At 40.1% G+C, this 13,232-nt stretch overlaps 2 protein-coding genes across 14 annotated transcripts in view; one reads left to right on the top strand and one right to left on the bottom strand.

Moving 5' to 3' along the window:
* Nucleotides 1-5,480, bottom strand: part of PAN3 (poly(A) specific ribonuclease subunit PAN3) — a 135,533-nt gene extending 130,053 nt beyond the window's left edge. For 11 of the 13 annotated variants that reach the window (XR_011527743.1, XR_011527746.1, XR_011527747.1 and 8 more), the window contains exon 1: nucleotides 4,582-5,480. Coding sequence is in view for 7 of the 13 variants with exons in the window: in XM_070577864.1 (XP_070433965.1) it covers nucleotides 4,582-5,011 (430 nt within the window). In the remaining 6 variants the exon portion in view is untranslated. The remainder of the gene's footprint in view (nucleotides 1-4,581) is intronic. The other 2 variants (XM_070577871.1, XM_070577870.1) reach the window with 2 other exon arrangements.
* Nucleotides 5,481-5,508: 28 nt separating this feature from the next.
* Nucleotides 5,509-13,232, top strand: part of FLT3 (fms related receptor tyrosine kinase 3) — a 119,014-nt gene continuing 111,290 nt past the window's right edge. The window contains exon 1 of the mRNA XM_070577863.1: nucleotides 5,509-6,411. The gene's annotated coding sequence lies outside the window, so the exon portion shown is untranslated. The remainder of the gene's footprint in view (nucleotides 6,412-13,232) is intronic.

Below are 13,232 nucleotides of genomic sequence, written 5' to 3'. Positions count from 1 at the left end.
AGCTACCCAAATGGCAAATTCCTAGTACTCACTTTCCTGCCAGCTGATATAGGTTTGTGGGATGAAAAGTGTGATCCTGACTTAAAAACAGTTTTGCCACACACATTATACATTCCAAAGTTAGCATACAAACTTCAAGTTACCCACTACTTTCTTCCATTTGGACAGACAACCACAGTTCAATAATCTGTAGCTATTTTACTGGTCTTGAAAGTATACTCTCAAAAACTGGAGGAGGAAAGGAAATATACAGGTTAAGTATAGACTTATTATTAATAATATTCAATAACAGAAGCAACTAAGACTGAAACCTCACCAAGTATCAGGCAACGCACTGATAGTGTCACGTGCAATCCAATCACAACTCTGAAGTAGGTACCACTATTACTTCCGTTGTTTTTTTTTTTTTAAAGATTTTATTTTTCCTTTTTCTCCCTAAAGGCCCCCGGTACATAGCTGTGTATTTTTAGTTGTGGGTCCCTCTAGTTGTGGCATGTGGGATGCCGCCTCACCATGGCCTGATGCGCGGTGCCATGTCCGCGGCCAGGACTCGAACCGGCAAAACCCTGGGCCACCGAAGCGGAGCACGCAAACTGAACCACTCAGCCATGGGGATGGCCCCTATTACTTACATTTTTAAAATGAGAAACACTGAGGCTTAAAGTCTAAAAATTGGCCCCAGATCACAAAGTAGTAAGTGAGAGAGTCAGGATTCCATCTTAGACATGTCTTACACCAAAGCCTTCACTACTAACTAAATTAGTAGAACTAAAAAATAAGTCTATTTCAGTAAAATAAACAAACCTACTGGGTTTCAAATAACGTACATAAAATACAAATATTGGTATAATAAATAGTTTACCTGCTAAAAATTGAGCACCTTGAAGATTTAAAGTCTAGCTGAGATTATAATTACATCATTAAAATGCCAATAATCAATCTTTCAACTGAACCCAAATCAAACCACACTTAAGCCTTAGAAGATGCCAAGTCCAACAGAAATATGCAACGTCAAAAACTTAAAGTAAATGCTTTTTTTAAAAAAAAACAAACATTTCCCAAACAACAATCTTGAATGCCGAGAACATGTTTACTACCACATCGCCAGATAGTAAAGCTGGAGTATGAAAATGTAATACTCATATCATACAACAAATGAAAGCAAGCAACGAATCCAAAGTATGGTTCCTTTACCAGACAGAAACATCACTGCAACTCAAATGTACTAAGAAGAAAAAGGCTTCGTGCTTCAGTTTTCCAATGTGTGCAAAATAAGGATAAAATGTGCTCTTTAATTTACCTCTAAAGTTTTAACACGATCTGAAGCACTAACAAAAGAATTCTGCAAATATAAAGTATACTAAAGCAAGGGTCAAAAAGTCAAATACCTAAAGAAGCCAGGCATACAAAAGTCCCCCAGTCAGGGAGTGAGGCAAAATGGAGAGTCTTGCCCCCTCAACAGTCCTAATTCCAATACAAGTAAGAGTTTCCCTTCAAAGGAAACCAGATGTCCGTATTTCTATATTAAAACTGATTTTTTTAAATGTTGTCAACTAATTCAATCACAATCCACCCACATGCAAATTAAAAACACAAAATTATACCATAAATTTTAGCCTCCAAAATGGCTAAAATTTTAAGACAGCTAATACCAAGCGTTGAGATTGTGGACCAAATGGAACTCACAACACCACTAGAGTAATGTAACTGTGGTACAATCTCTTCAGAAAACTGTTTAACATCTACTAAAGCTGAACATATGCATACCCTGTTAGGACCCAGCAATTCCACTCCCAGGTTAGCCAACAGAAATGCTTAGACTTGCTCACCAAAAAAAAAAAAAAAAGTTCAAGAATGTTCAAAACAGTGCTCTTCTTAACAGACAAAACTTGGCAACATTCCATTGCCCATCAAGAGTAAAATGAAAAAACAAAATGTGGTATATTCCTACAATGTAACACCATACAGGAACTACAGAGGCTATTCCTACATAACATGAATGGATCTCGCTAATACGCCAAAAAAATAAAAAGAGTACAAACCATAGGATTCCACTCCTATAAAGTTCAAAAAAAGTACAAAAAAGTGAAAAAATGAATCCAGAGTGTGAGAATGTAGTGTCAGAAATCAGTACTGTAGTTACCTTTGGGGAAGGGTCGTGACTGGAGCCGGCAAGAGCAGGACTTCTGGAGGTACTGATTATGTTCTGTTTTTTCACCTGAGTGCTGGTTATAAGCTATGTGTTCATCTTGTGAACATTCTAAGCACTTATAATTTGTACACTTTTCCCCAAGTATGCATATTTCAATAAAAACTTTTAAAACACATAGAAGATACCATGGAGCCCAAACAAAATATTTCTGCAGGCAGATCCAGCTTACCAGAGCAGATAAACTTATGACCTCTCAGGTAGTCTTACATTTAAAGAAAAGCAAAGAAAAAATTAAAGCAAAATAAAATTGTCTCAGTGATGCTACATGATTAGGTCAGCAACTAACAAAAATTTTTAATTTCTCCTAATAGCAATACCTCTTGGAATGCATCACCTATTTTAATTGCCTCATATACTTAATTAACAAACAAAGCCTGTCTCAAAGATATGGTTAGGAATACAATAAGAGGTAGAAAGTTGACTAAAAATTAAACAATTATGTGTAAAAATTCAAAGCAGTCATTAACCACCAACACAAACCTCTTCCCTGCTTCCTGAGCAACTTTACTTGCCACTCACTGATAGAAAGCAATTTTATTTCATCCGTAGGAGCTCACAACCTAGGTACTGAGTTACTAAGAAGCCTACAGCAGAAAAGAGAAGCCTTAGGCTTCACCCAGTCAAGTTAAAGCAAGTCCTACAGAATCCAAATACGTCACTCAGCTATTTACTCAAATAACTGTTAAATGACTGAATGTTAATTTTAAAATGGCTTTTTAGCATTAACCGCCTGTCCTCTCAAGACCCTATATCCCAATTACTTTCCTTTTCTGAGATGTGAAATGCAAGTTTGAGCAACTGCTAGTATTTTTCCTCCACTCCCATCTTCACCTGTTTATATCCTGTCCTATCTTTCACGTCTCAAATCTACTACCTTTATGTATTAGAAAACCCTAGAAAGATCACATATTAAACCGAATACCAGCATTTTTGAAAGGACTTCTTTCTGTAGGTAACAAAACTACTGTTCAGTGTCATTGCTTACTAATCAAACATTACTCTTAGATTAATCTGAGTCACAACTCACACATCCAGCAAAAGTTTACGTTGAAAATGCAAATTTGCTGCTCAAAATTCCACCCATAAAGCACTTTTTACAAAACATTTTAAGCTACAAATTAATCTTCTTAGCATGTCAACCTCATCGAATACATCTGCATTAAAGTCAAGACCATCACTGCAAAAGAAACAAACTTTTTTCAAAAACACACAAATCTCTGGCAAGACACTTAATACTCTTCATAGGGCAAACAAGTGCTAAAACATCAAGCCAAGTTCGTTTATAGTTTAAAAAAAAAAGAAAAATGTTCTGACATCCTATTGCCTATCTGACATTAAATTGCCTATCAAATTATTTTAAGATCTAAAAACTACTTAGAATTTCCAAGAAAGTAGGCCTTTCCCACTTGGTTTAGAAATGTTCATATACTCAGAAACAAAAAAAGAAAATCTGACACGTGTCCTACTTTTTCCTCAAGGGCAACATTCTGTAAAATAGATTACACTTATAATTGTAAGTAAACTCCACTCACTAACTAAAATGTTGCAAGTCAAGAGATAATAACAAATAACTAAAAAATACGAACAGCCCTAAAATATCCAAAATCAAGGGCACACAAACGTGTGCTGCACATGACACGCTTTCAAGGCTTCATGCTAAGAGTCTGCTTGATACAAAGTTGTAGAAGACAGGATCCCTACCGACACCCAACAAATTTATTCTAGCTTTCAGGAAAACTGTGTTGAAATGCAAGTCTTCTGAAATTCCTACTCTAAACCCTAGACTAAACCTAAGCACACTATAAAGGCTGCTATCCGTTCACTCCAAATCCTTAGAAAGCATTTCCTGCCTGGAAAACCTTTCTCCCGTAAGCCTTATCCAAACTTTTTCCGTTCTTTCAACCTACTCTAGGAAGCCGTAAGCCCGCCCCTCACCTCCCGCCCCCTACCCACACGCACACCCACTGGGGAACCTCCACACTCGGTGGACTCCACCGCACACGGGCACGCAGGACACATGTGCCTGCAAACCCAACCCCTTTCCACACCCCCGGAAACGACACCCCCTTTATCACACACCGCACGCCGCAGCCCATCCCCCTTCCTCCCCGCCCCCACTCACCTCACCCCAGTCCACCCACCCACGTTCTCGGGAGCCCAGCCTCCCCTCACTCCGCGGCTCGCCGCAGGCTGCGGGGAGGGGAAGCAGGAAGCAGGAAGCAGGGCCCGGGCCGGGCCTAGGCCTCTCAGACCGCCTAGGAAGGTGAGGAGGGGAGCCCGCGGGCCAGGCACGGCGGCAGGGCCTCCTCCCGCCCCCTGCGGCCCCCGGCCTCCCCTCCGCCGCGGCCCCCAGGCCGGACCACACTCACTTGCCAACCGCGGTCCATCGAGTACTCCGCCGCTGCCTCCTCCGCTGGCTGCAACGCCCGCCCCGGGGCCCCCCAGGTCCGGCTTCTTGGGCCCCGGGGGCGGCCCGGCTCCCCCGCCCGGGACGGCTCCGGGAGGAAAGCCGGCCCCAGGAGCGCCCGCCAGAGCCAGGGGGACGCTGTTGCTATGGAGGCCGAGGCCCGGGGCAGCTCCGGCGGCCGGGTCCTCATGCAGGAACTGACACTCCTCCCCGTAGAAGCAAGTCTTATCCTTAGCGTAGTAGCGGCAGTACTTCAGCTTCACTCCCGCCGCCGCCCCGCCGGGGACACCCCCGACCCCCGGCGGGGCCACCACCGCCACCGCCGCCGCCAGCGAGGAGGAGGAAGAGGAGGCGGCGGCCGAGGGGGGCGGGAGGCCGCCGCCACTGTTCATGGCAACGCCGCAGCCTCGTCTTCCGCTGCCGCCCGAGGAGCCGCCGCCGCCGCCGCCACCATAGACCGGGGAGGGAAGGAAGACGCTGCCGATACCGGATAAAAGCCTGGGCGGGTGGGTCTGTCCCGCTGCGGGAGCCGGAGCCGCCCGGGGAGAGGGGGGGAGGGGAGAGGGGAGGGAGGAGGGGGTAGGAAGGAGGGGAGGGGAGGGGGAGAGTTGGGATTCTCACTCACTCTCTCGTTCTCTTTTCTTAAAGGGGCCGCGCGGGACGACGGGGTGGGCGTGCGGACCCACACGGGGACTTCGAGGGCGCGGGCTAGGAGAGGGGGAGCGGCGGCGGCAAACGGGTGCGGAGGGCGGAGAGGCCGGTTTATTTTTAAATTCTGCCTCCACTCGCTCGCTCGCGCGCTGGTTCCTCCGACTTGTTTATTCCATTTTCCTCTTCCTGAGACGGCGGTCGCCGCTGCGCGTGCGCAGAAGCGCGGTGGCTTGTGGGTAGCGGGAGCGCGAGTGGAAGCCTGGCCTGGCGTCGGGCCCCCGGGGCATCCGCGAGCCGGCGGCGGTTGGCGTCCGCGGTGGCCTTCCCGGAGTCTGATTCGGGTGGTGGAGTTCTCACGAGACGAATACCTTCCTCTTTTGTATATCCTCCTACTTGTAAAGCCAGACGTCGTTTTTTAACTGAAAAGACAAAATTAACCGAGTGTGAAGGGCCATCTTGAGGGGCCGCACCTGGGGACGAAGCCCAAGCTCTCGCTCGGTTGGAAGAATAGTTTCATTCTGTGTGCCACAATTCCTCTCCCTTTTTTTCCTCCTCCCAACTCTTTCCTTCCACTTGAAGGTGATGAGAACTACAGGACTGATTACCTTGAGTTCTGGGCCTTTTACAAAAATCTGAACCAAAAAAGGTTGATTTCGACAAGCCCCCTGCTCAGCGCCGCACCTGTTTTCTCTATATTTATGTTACTGAAAGCCTCAGTAAAATATTATGAAAAATAAGATGCCACCTGGGGACAACATTGCCTAGGCAGCACTAGAAGGTTTCATTTGTAAATGTACTACGTTGCTTTTCTCCAGTCAGCCTAGACTTGATTGGAGATTAATTTTTAAAAGATAGTTTTTCCCTCAGCTGTCTCTGATGTTTTGCTCTGCTATATTGAAAAAAAAAAAAAGGTTTTCAGGAACTTTAAAGAATTGCCATGAAGGGGAATGTAGTTTTAACGTTTCAGTTTTTCTCGTCTGTAAAAGATTTTCTCAAAAAGGCAGTGTCGCAGTTGTGAGGGGGCTTGTTTATTGGCAGTATCTAAGGAATTGTGGCAAACCAGAGGTCACGGAAGAACGGATATAAGCAAGTGTACCACATTGCAGAAAGGGAAAAGTGGACTCCATAGACCACAACACTGGTAAGCCTGGTGATTTTCCTTAGCTAAATTCAAAAATAATAACATTGTATAATGCCTTTCTGTTTAGAAACATTTTCTCGTATTTATTTATTCAACAAATATTTATTGATGCACATTACGTGTACCAGGAAGTGTGCTAGGAGCTGGGGAAGCAAAAGTAAACAAGATGCAGTCTTGTCTGAGTTCACATGGCTTGTTTATCCCCTGGTTGGAGAGGCAAAAAGTACACAGGCGATTATAAACCAGTGTCTTAAGTGCTAACTTTGTCACATTGGCTATCAGAAGATATTAAAGATGGTAGTCTTCATAGAGAAAGTTGATACCCCAAAAGCGGAAGTTGAGAACATCTGCTTTGAATTCAGTACCCAGTGTTACTCTGGGTAAGTTGCTTCGCTTCTCTGTATCTTAGGCATGAAACAGATAAGAATAGTACCCACTGCATACATAAAGTATAAACTAATAATGTATTATGAAGTGTACCATGCTTACTAAGAATCGAGTAGGTTGTAGCTACTGCTATTAGTAGCATCGCTGCTAGTAGTAGTCGCTGTATAAGAGTGTGGGGAAAGAGCATTACAGGCAAAGTGAACAGCTTGTGCAAAAGGCCTTGAGGTGAAAGAGAGCTTAGGTTGTTAGAATAGTGGTAGTGGAGAATTGAGAAGGGACCAGAACACAAAAGTCCTTGTAAGGCATGTTAAAGGATTAGACTTTTTCTTGAGAGCAATAGAAAATTATTACAGCATTTTACAAAGTTAAGTAGTAATATCATCAGATTTCCCTTTAGAAAAAAAATTTCGATCCTCATAAGACCCCTATGAGGAAAGTAAAGAAGATGGATTATCACCATTTTGTAGATGAAGAAACTGAGTAAGGCTTGGAGTTACACAAAGTTACCAGCTTGTAGATTGCAAAGCCAGCACTTAAACTCAGGACTTCTAATTGCAAAACATGTGCTCTTTCCATTACACATTTTGCCATTTCTTAATGAAAATACATGTCTTTTGATGGCTTGGACAGGAAAGTAGTGTCTGTGGTGAGAAAATGGAAGTTCATTAATCGTTAAGTTCATGCCAAATTAAGCATATCATTCAAACAAACCTTTACGGAGCATCTACTGTGTATTATGTACCAAGCAAATTCTGTGCTAGGATCTGCTATACAAAAATGTGTAAGATGTAGCCTTTGTCCTCAAGAGTTCCTGGGAACTGAGGGAAAATGTCAAAGGTAAAGTAAATCATCCATCAGTACCACATTTGACAAAGTTTTCTATTAAATCTTTGTGAACATGATGGAGAAAAATAGGCTAACATACTACAGTTAGGTGACTTCAATGCTCTTTGATTAGTCATAATTAAAATGTTGATAAAACTGGCTTTGGAGCTCCTTGAACAATAGCCAAAGAGTATCAATTGATCAATACTTTGCTGTCCTCCTTTGGACTCTGTTCTTAACCTATTTTTATGAAAAAATGTTATCTGCTGCCTAGGTGAAGAAATATATAGCATATTTAGCAGATCTGCAACCTTTTGCAAAACCATTGGGGTAGCTAATGCAATAAATGACAGATTAGCATTTGGAAATCTCCATCAGCTGGAAAAAAGGACCACTGCTAACAAAATAAAACCTGAATTAAATTGAGGGAAACAGAGCGAACAGGCGCTTTAATACATTGCTGATGATACAACCTCTCCTCCCGTCTCCCCAAAGCAAGTTGGTAATGTCTTTTTCAAAAGCCTTTAAAACGTACATAGCCTTTGAGCTGTTAATATTCTACTTGGCAAGTAAATCCTAAGAAAATAACTATAAACAAGAATTTTTATGCTTCATTGTGCTCCTTGCAATGTTGCATATGAAAGCCAAAGAAGAAAAAGTTGCAAAAAACCTAAATTCTAAAACCAAGGGGAATGGTTAAATTATGGCCTATCCACTGGAATATTATGCAGCCATTAAAAATGATGACCATGAAGATGTACATTAGTGCCTATGATACGATGTAAATATTTAACATGATACAAAATTGTATATGCTATATTACTATAATGATGTAAACAATAAAAAACCTGATAGAAATAAAGACTAACTGCTTCAAAGCATTGACAGTGGTTTTACTAAGGTGGTAAGATGACAGAGTAGGCTTTTCCTATTTTCCTCTACTTCCCAAATTTGTATCATGAACATATATTATTTCTGTTTTAGAAAAATAAGCATTGAAATTTACTGTAATTTAATCTTAACCTTTTAATTCTGAGGAGTAAGTACATGGATGTTTGTTAAATTGTTCTCTGCATTTTTAGGGGTTTTTTTGTTTTCAAATAAATTAATTTTGTGAAGACAAACTGGACACTCAGTGTTCCCATTTCTTCAAATTTTCACTAGTCTAGTGTTTCTCAAAGTCTATTTCATAGAAGACTGGTTCAACAGTATATTAGTTAGTATTATACAAAGAAAGGTTTTATTGTTGAGAAAGTTTGGGAAATACTGAGTTAACTTTACTTCAGGTCTTTTTCAGAGCCTTTAATATATTGATATGCTATAATTCTCTTAAAGCAGGATATAAAATGCAGAATTTACCAAATTTTTTTTTTTTTTTATCACAGAACACTTTTTTCTCTAGTCATCTTGTGGAGTTAGTGTTCCTCGAACATACTTTGAGGAACCTGTCCTAGTCACCTGCTGTCTCATTTCCCCTATATAACCTATTTTAAAATTTGTCCACATTCTTTAATTGGCCCCATCCCAACCCTTCAACCTTGCTTTCTACTTCATACATCCATAAGAAGAAAACATTGTCCTAACTTATTAGAGTCCCTTCTTCTATCTGCGACTAATCCTGTCAGTCACACGCTGAACTCCATTGCCTAACGTTTCCTCAGGAATCAAGTCATTCTCCATCCAGTATCTTCTGTTTTTTGACTCTCCTCTTAGTATATGACTATGTAAAGTCTCTTATTTAAGTAATTTTTCAAGCATCCATTCCTTTCTATTGTGAACTTTTTGTAATCATAAGGAAAAATGCTTCTTTGTTTGTTTTTAAGAACATCAGGAACAAACACTGCTGGTAAGAGGGCTAACTGATACAGCCACTTAGGAGGGCAATTTGGCAATATATAAAATTTTTAAATATCCATACCCTATGACCTAAAAATGCCACTCCTTCACCAGTTTGGATCCCAGGTGTGGACCTCTGCACTGCTTATCAAGCCATGCTGTGGCAGGCGTCCCACATATAAAGTAGAGGAAGATGGGCACGGGTGTTAGCTCAGGGCCAGTCTTTCTCAGCAAAAAGAGGAGGATTGGCAGATGTTAGCTCAGGGCTAATCTTCCTCAAAAAAAAAAAAGTCAAAAATTGCCACTCCTGGTATCTACCATAGAAAAACACTTTTATACTCAAGGAGGCATGCATAACACTGTTCATTTGAGGCATTGTTCATAATAGTAAAATTAGAAATAACCTAAATGTACACAGAGAGATGGATCCATATGTGCCATTATTCTCTAAGATCTATTGTTGAATGAAAAAAACATGATGCAGGTAAATGTGTGGATTATAGCACTTTTTATGTAAAATAATTAAAATAGATTTCCTACAAGGATATATACAAGTGTATACAGACAGGACTGGGAGGATGAACATTAGGTTGCTAACAGGATGGGGATTGGGAGTAGTGATCAAGGGGGACTTTAGCTTTGTCTGTAATGTTTCAGATTTACAAGAGGACTATATGTCTGCTTTACTTAGATAATTGAAATTTCATTTTAAAAAAAGAAAACCCTCACTTCTCATTAGTTTCTTCTTTTGACCTAATTTCTCTTCACAGGCAATTTTTTAAATCATCCATAACCAGTCTCTTCATTTCCCATTCATCCCTTAATCAAGAATAATCTCACATTTGCCCTTGCTTTGTTAATTTTTTTTTTTTTTTGCCAGAGCCACCACTGATATTAGTTAGCAAATTTATTACATATTTTGCAGCCGTTTTGTAATGTTCAACAGTATTAACCATTTTCACAGCACTCTTCTCTCCTGGCTTCCAGTTACCCCTTTCTCTTGTTTTCCCTATGCCTTTTTAACCCCCGATAGGGTTTCCAATGCCTCTGCCATTCAATGCTGCCTGCATGGTAGGCCTTGCAGAAATATTTGTGAAATATATTTCAAGTAATTATTATAATTCAATACAATGCGTGAGATATCCTCTGAGCTTTAAGTTTGTATTGTGAACACGAAATGTAATGTTAATGAGACAAAAAAGTATACTAGATCAAGAATTAAAATAACTGGTTTGACGGGCCTGCCTGGTGGTGTAGTGGTTGAGTTCCTATGCTCCGTTTCAGCGGCCCAGGGTTCACAGGTTCAGATCCTAGGTGCGGACCTACACACCGCTTGTTAAGCCATGCTGTGACGGCATCTCACATAAAATAGAGGAAGATTGCCGCAGATGTTAGCTCAGTGACAATCTTCCTCAAGCAAAAAGAGGAAGATTAGCAACATATGTTAGCTCAGGGCCGATTTTCCTCACAAAAAATAAATAAACAACTGGTTTGAAATCTGGTTTTTACTACGTTATACCTGTGTGGCTTGTCTCAAGTCTCTTAACCTCTCTTAGCTTCAGTTTCTTCATTTTCAAAACAGAAATAATATCAACTTTATGAGGCTGTCTTGAGGATTGAATAATATAATCAGAACCCCATGGAGAAAATAATCTCTCCGCCACTAAGTAAACAAAGTTTTTATTTGCAAAATAATTTTAACCACCTTTCCGTGTAAAAGGGATTCTACTTCTGAGAACTTCATATTTTATATTTTATTGCCTTTAATATTACTTCCTTTAGCGCTCTTTCTCATGCATCTCTCTACTTATATGATGATGGTGTCAGCAATTACTGTAATGATGCCTCAAATTCCGTAGTGTTTCACAGCTTACAAAAGCAGCCAGGTGTGTTTCTTGTTTCTCTCCTCAACAATCCTGTGAAATCTTAAAATGAGAATATTATTTTAATGTTGGGAATCTGAGATTTTGAAAAGATCTATAAGGTTCTGTGACTTGCCCCAAAATAAGTCAGCTTAGACTTTTTAAACTCCCATGTTCTAGGACCTTTCTCCTAAACTACAACCATCTTATTAGGGTTTGTGTCTTTTCATTCTGGATTTTCCTACTGTTGCCTTCAATCTACCTCAGGATTAAATATGGACTCCTCATCTTTCACTGAAATGCATTAAATCCATATTCTGTTATCTTAGATTCTCAGTTAAGATATCCCCCAAGCAAGTCTGGGGTTTTGAAACCTGTAATTACACACTAATAGAGAGGGAAGAAGAGTAACTTCCTAGATTGATTATGTGTGCTCTAGCAGTAATGTTCACAAATGCAGTTTTCTTCCCATTTTTGGATGGAAGAAATGTGAGGTATGATGGAATAATGGGATTTTTTTATGCTTCACCTGATAATCTAAATGAATATTACTTTCCAGGTAGTCACCTTGGTAAAAACTAGGCTCATTCTAAATTATAACATGTTTTTGAGATTTACTTAAGCACCTTAATCACATTTCTAAAATATCCTCATGATACAAATCTTCATTCTTTAAGGGAATATTTGATTTTTGGAAATGACCCAAAGTTATCAGAGCCAGTTGTAATAAATGATGAAAATTACTGAGCAGGGTCATGTCATTTGTGTTTAAAAATTGTGATATTAATATAAATAAAACCAATATTCTTGTGTGATTCTAAAGCTGGTGCTGACAACATTATTAGAATGTAAATGAATAATCTTCCCATGTGACTATAGTAGGTGTTCTACAAGGAAACTATTTATTTGGTATATAGTCCAATGTATTTGCTTTTTGGAAATATCTAAAGGTCTTATTTTTCACACATTTCATATCTCCTAAAAACATTTTATAGGCAACTGCCTGCTCCTGTAATAGGGCTATCTCTTTAGGAAAGGTGCATTCTTGAGTATGCATTACTAAAAATAAATCTTCAGTCAACTCTAAGTCATTTTCATGCTAATGTAGATTACATCCAAAACTGCAAATCTATAAGTTATATTTGCCTTGGGCTATAGTGTGAGGATTACTTTTTGTCTGGGTGACCTCAGGCAACATTCCCCCAGCAACCGATTGCTAAAGCTAATGTTTAATTTGTATTAACTACCAGTAATTGGGAGAACTTCACATTTTCTGAATGGTTCATTTTTGTGTTAGTGATAGCAGCCTGAGTTTAAAAAATTCTTCCTCAAAGATTTGAATGTTAAGACCTGAAACCATAAAACTCCTAGAAGAAAATATAGGCAGTACACTCTTTGACATTGGTCTTAGCCACATCTTTTCGAATACCATGTCTACTCGGGCAAGGGAAACAAAAGAAAAAGTTAACAAATGGGACTACATCAGATTAAAAAGCTTCTGCAAAGCAAAGGAAAACATGAAGAAAATGGAAAGACAACCCACCAACTGGGAAAAAATATTTGCAAGTCATTCATCAGACAAGGGGTTGATCTCCAAAATATGTAAAGAGCTCGTACAACTCAACAACAACAAAACAAACAACCAGATCAAAAAATGGGTTGAGGATATGAACAGACATTTTTCCAAGGAAAATATACAGATGGCCAACAGGCACATGAAACAATGCTCAACATCACTAATTATTAGAGAAATGCAAATCAAAACTACAGTGAGATATCACCTTACACCAGTCAGAATGGCTATAATTACCAGGACCAAAAAAAAAAAAAATGTTGGAGAAGATGTGGACAAAGGGAATGCTCATACACTGCTGGTGGGAATACAAACTGGTGTAGCCACTATGGAAAACA

This window comes from Equus przewalskii, chromosome 16 (assembly GCF_037783145.1).
Source record: "Equus przewalskii isolate Varuska chromosome 16, EquPr2, whole genome shotgun sequence".
NCBI classification, from domain to species: domain Eukaryota; kingdom Metazoa; phylum Chordata; class Mammalia; order Perissodactyla; family Equidae; genus Equus; species Equus przewalskii.
This window is presented reverse-complemented; position numbering and strand designations above follow the sequence as displayed.